Source organism: Oryx dammah, unplaced genomic scaffold, assembly GCF_014754425.2.
Source record: "Oryx dammah isolate SB20612 unplaced genomic scaffold, SCBI_Odam_1.1 HiC_scaffold_28, whole genome shotgun sequence".
Taxonomy (NCBI): Eukaryota; Metazoa; Chordata; class Mammalia; order Artiodactyla; family Bovidae; genus Oryx; species Oryx dammah.
This window is the reverse complement of record NW_024070212.1, coordinates 11,161,501-11,167,002: the sequence shown is the minus strand read 5'-3', so window position 1 is coordinate 11,167,002 and position 5,502 is coordinate 11,161,501. Positions and strand designations below refer to the sequence as shown.

Here is a 5,502-nt window from a genome sequence, read left to right as displayed (position 1 = left end):
AGAAAGGGACCTGAAAAGGTAAAAAAAATAACAACTTTGTTTTCCAACAAAGCTATCAGCCCCTTGTGTTGTATATTCTATGTTCATGGTTTTCCCTGTAAGGTAGAGTAAGAAATATGTTTTAAGTCCCACCTATCATGCAGATGCATATGTACACACACAGACTAAAACAGAAGATTCACTCTAAAGAAAGGTCACTCATATATTGTATACTTTCATTCATTTCTCTCATCTATACTGTTGGTATATTACAACTGCTCGTGTTGACCATTAACTTGATTCTGTAACCTCAGAGATGGGATAAGCATAAAGTTTCAAAATCACTGTCTTTGAACAGCTGATTCATTTAGTGAGGAAAAAACCCAGCAAAAAAACAAAAACACCCCCAAACAGAAACAACAAAAAAGCAATAGTCAAAGAAAATCACACTACTAGCAGCATGCTTCTTATGTAGTACGATATTTTAAGCACTTTCTACATACTTCCCACATACTTATTTACACATACATTTATTTCTCACATTTGCCATTTTTCAAATGAAGAAACATCAATTTCTATTTTTGCTAGATTTCAAACAGAATTATTAAGAAAAAAATGAATATATTCAAGGGCCTTGATACATTTTGATGAACTTCTTTCCATAAAATTAAAGCTTATTTTTAAACATATTAGCATTAACACTTTTACTAATCATATAATCGACATCACTATTGTTAATTTGGCGAATGCAAATGATCTTTCAGTTTAACTTGCACTACAAATGATGTAAAACTAATTTTTATATATTTGATACATGTTATTTCCTTTTCATAAATCATATACTAAATCCATTTTCTACACCAGAAGTTTATTTTCTAAATCAGTTTATAGTACATTTTTATTAATATTAATATTTTGAAATGTTTTTGGTAATTTTTAATTTATTATTTGTTTTCTGATATTTCTGATTGTGCTTTTGTTGTCAATATATGTTTTATTTTATTCAGTCAAATTTTTGGTTATTTACTGCTGTTATACTGTTTTTAGTTTTGAGCTTAGTTTTTCCATTTTTTCCATCAAGAAATGTACTTTTTTTCTAATCTTTTAATTTTTTGCATTTTTTTTGACATAGCCACAAGAATTTTTTGAAAATTATATTAGTTGGAGACTTATACAATATTTTTTCTATTTATCAAGGAAGTAAAAGGTAAGGGAAAAGAAAATGCAAGGTGGTAGGAGCAATTCTGGTTACTTAAGAATATAGTTATCATGTTTATATATACAGACAGTGAGTCTTTTGGTATCATTGGTTTGAATCAGCTGGAGAATATGTTCTTATTTTTTCTTGAATGTCTATATTGTGATTGTTCAAAAGGGAGACTCAATCCCTCTGTACTGAATGCAGTAGAACCTCTCTCCCACTCATCTATTGCAAGTATACAGTCTTCTTTTCTGTATTTTTTTAACTGTATATTTATTGCTATATTAACTGTGGTTTGGAGATAGAATTGAGCATGACAATATACTATCATGGCAAATCTTAAGTTGGTAGAAATGTAAAAAATTTATGTTTAAAATTACTTAATAAATTTTTTTGGAAGATCTGTAATGTGTTTCAGAAACACTGAAACATTCCAGAGAAGGACTAATAATGAAAATTAAATGGATCCTAATGTTTCAAAGGTTTCCATTTAGTAATTAAAATAAATCTACATATAAACAATTAAATCATCAATATATCAATTTCCTTTAAAACAGTCTCTTAAAAATAGCTTAATATGCCATGAAATACACATATTATATTTGTACAAAGTAATAGAGTTGTATGGTCATCACCACAATAAATTTTTAGGACATTTTTTATCATCCCAAAAGATAACCTCCTATCTGTTTGCAGCCAAATTCCATCCCGTCCCCATCCCAAGGTTACAACTAATCTTTCCACTGATATATATTTTCCTTTCCTACACATTTCATATAAATAGAATTTCCAATGTGTAGTCTTTTGTACTTGACTACTATCATTTAGCATAGTATTTTTGAAGATGGCAATCCACTCCAGGACTATTGCCTGAAAAATCCCATGAACAGAAGAGCCTGGTAGGCTACAGTCCATGGGATCGCAAAGAGTCGGACACGACTGAGCGACTTCACTTCACTTCACTTCATGCTGTGGTATGCACCACAGTTCTTTCTTTTACTACTGAATATTATAGTCAGTTTTATGGGTATATCAGATTTTGTTTGTCCATAAATTTATTTCTTCATATATTGGGATGCAAAAATTGAATAGTTTTTTCCTTTTGGCTATTATCAATAATACTGCTACTAAGAACATTCACTAAAAATATTTATGTGGATAGTATTCACTTCCCTCTGTTATATTCCTGAGAATAAAATTGCTATGTCATTAGTTAAGTTTATATTTACCATTAGAAGAAACTATGAAACTCTTTTCAAAAGTGACTACATAATATTACACTTCCATCAGCAAAATGTGAAGGTTTTAGCCTCTCTGCCTCCTTACCAGCACCTCTTAGTATCTATTGCTTTCATTATAGTCATCCTAGTGCATATGAGCAGTAATCACATTGTGATTTTAATTTGCATTTGTCTAACGGCAAGTGATGCTGAATGTATTTTTATATACCTCCTAGCCACCGATACACTTTGATGAAATGTCTACTGAAAGAGTTTGCCCATTTTTAAACTGCATCCTTCTCTTATTTTAATTGTAAGAGTCATATGTATATTCTGGATGCAAATCCCTTATCAGATACAAGCTTTGTGAATGCATTTTTTTCTGTATGATGTTCTCTTTATTTTCACAGTGGTACCCTTTGAAGTGTATATTTCTGGACTCTTAATTCTAACCATTATCTATATGTGTATCTATATGCCAGTACCATGCTTTCTTGATTACTCCATCATTAAAGTAAACTTTGGAATCAGAAAGTATAAATCTTCTATCTTTGCCCTTCATTTTCACAATTATTTTGGTTATTCTAGTTCCTTTCCATATTTATTTTGTGATTACTTTGTCAATTTTTTAAAGTCTGTAATGAATATATGGATCACTGTGCTCATAATTATCTCATAATAATGAATCTTCCAATCCATGAACATGGTTGTCTTTTCACGTATTTAGATCTTTAATTTTTCTCAGCAATGTTTGATGGTTTTCTGTGTATAGATGTTTCTCCTCTCTTGTTAAATTTGATCCTAGTTGTTTTATGCCATTAAAAAGGATTTATTTTCTTTGTTTCATTTTTGCATTTTGCATGGTGTGTTCCTAACTGTAGGAGGCAGCATGATGTCCTTTCAAAGATGTCCATGTATCAATCCCAGAAACATGCAAATAAGTTAGGTTACATGAAAAAGGAGAATTTAGGCTGGAGATAAAATTAAGTTTGCTAACCCTGTGACCTTCAGCTAGAGAGATTAGTTTATATTATTTGGACTTGACCATGTAAACACAGTGTTCTTAAAAGTGAAAGACAGAATCAGAGTCGGAAAAAGAGATATAATTTTCCTGGGTTTGAAGAAGGTTGAGGGGGATAATGAACCAGAGGCTCCCAGGAACTAGAAAAGGCAAGACATTGCCAACATCTCAAGAAAGGAATATAAGCCTGCATACCCTAGATCTGTATATTTATGTACCTGAATGCATTTACTTCCCTTTTGTTTTCAGGTCTTGGCAGAAAACCTCACCACGGTCACCGAGTTCCTTTTACTGGGTTTTTCAAGTCTTGGTGACATTCAGCTTGTTCTCTTTGCGGTTTTCCTTTTTCTGTACTTAGCCATTCTCGGTGGCAATGTGACTATTGTTAGTGTCATCCGCCTGGACAAAAGCCTCCACACACCAATGTACTTCTTCCTCGGCATTCTCTCAACATCAGAGACCTGCTATACCTTCGTCATCCTACCCAAGATGCTCATCAATCTCTTTTCTGTGGCCAGGACAATCTCCTTCAACTGTTGTGCCATCCAAATGTTCTTCTTCCTTGGTTTTGCTATTACCAATTGCTTGCTATTGGGAGTTATGGGCTATGATCGTTACGCTGCCATCTGTCACCCTTTACATTACCCTATCCTTATGAGTTGGCAGGTGTGTGGAAAATTGGGAGCCCTCTGTGGGATTGGTGGGTTCTTGGCCTCACTAACAGTAGTATATTTAGTTTTCAGCCTCCCTTTCTGTAGTGCCAACAAAGTCAACCATTACTTCTGTGACATCTCACCAGTTATTCGTCTGGCTTGCACAGATACAGATGCTCATGAATTCGTCATATTCACCTGTGGTGTTCTTGTACTCGTGGTCCCATTTTTATTCATTTGTGTTTCTTATATCTGCATTCTGAAGACTATCCTGAAGATTCCCTCTGCTGAAGGCAGACGGAAGTCCTTTTCTACCTGTGCGTCTCATCTCACTGTTGTCATTATTCACTATGGTTGTGCTTCCTATATCTACTTGAGACCAACAGCAAACTATGTGTCTAACAAGGACAGATTAGTAACAGTGACATACACTATTGTCACTCCATTATTAAACCCCATGGTATACAGTCTAAGAAACAAGGATGTTCAAGTTGCTATTAGAAAAGTGTTGGGGAAGAAAGGATCCCTAAAATTATATGATTGATATATTGTTACATTTCAAATTCTGTAATAAATATAGCTTTCTGACAAAGAATGTATTTCCATATCTTTTTAACTGAGCATTTCTGTTTTTTGAGAATATTTGGCACATTTTCTTCTCTCAGCTTTGGTAACTCAATTGCAATATAGACAAGTTCAGATAAAGTCAATTATGTGACATTAATGTCTATTTTTCTTTTAGAATAAGATGCTACTTTGAGGTTTATTGAGTTTAGAATGTTACTGACTGTAAAAATAATCATATATTTGACCTGATCAGTATTATGGCCATAGTGAATCAGTTAATCATTCTAGTCTACGTATTGCAACAGACAGTATTTTTGAAAGCAATATCCAAACATGAAATTAGCTTCATGAATATGAGTGGGGGAAGACTTATTTACAATTTAAGGAGCTAGCAGCATATCTAAATCCATTCACAGACCCAATTTGTTGAGTCTTTGCACATGGCCAACCTTATATAAATCATTTCACTCTATATTACCACTTAATCTTTCTACATTATATATTTGAACATTACAATGTTCCTTTTTATGTGTTTGAGAAATTATTTATATCCTTCTGGCACAGATTTTATGTTTTGTAATTTGAAAATAATGACAGGATAAATTAATTGGCATTCTTGCGTCTACTCATACTCATCTACTACAGAGTATGTAGACATTAGGAAATCAACTTCTATGTGTCCAGAAGTTGCAGCAATTAAATAGAAAACTCCAGAAGTAGACTTTACACTTAATGCCTTGATCAACTTTCATAAAATGTGGATGAGATTTGTGTGCAGCAGTCTGACACTAAAGTGATTTTTTTAAAGTTTTTATCTATCCTGCTTTATGGGTTTAATTTTCTGTTATCTTCTTCATGTGT

General features: G+C 32.8%; 1 protein-coding gene across 1 annotated transcript; it reads left to right on the top strand.

Moving 5' to 3' along the window:
• The first annotated feature begins 3,643 nt into the window (after window positions 1–3,643).
• LOC120855633 (olfactory receptor 10R2) lies at window positions 3,644–4,618 on the top strand. Its single transcript, XM_040230175.1, has one exon. It carries the CDS (start codon window positions 3,644–3,646, stop codon window positions 4,616–4,618), a length of 975 nt encoding a protein of 324 aa, XP_040086109.1.
• Window positions 4,619–5,502: the final 884 nt, after the last annotated feature.

Bases quoted from the DNA above. Each gene is read 5' to 3' on its own strand.
- LOC120855633 (XM_040230175.1), top strand. From the start codon at position 3,644: ATGCATTTACTTCCCTTTTGTTTTCAGGTCTTGGCAGAAAACCTCACC.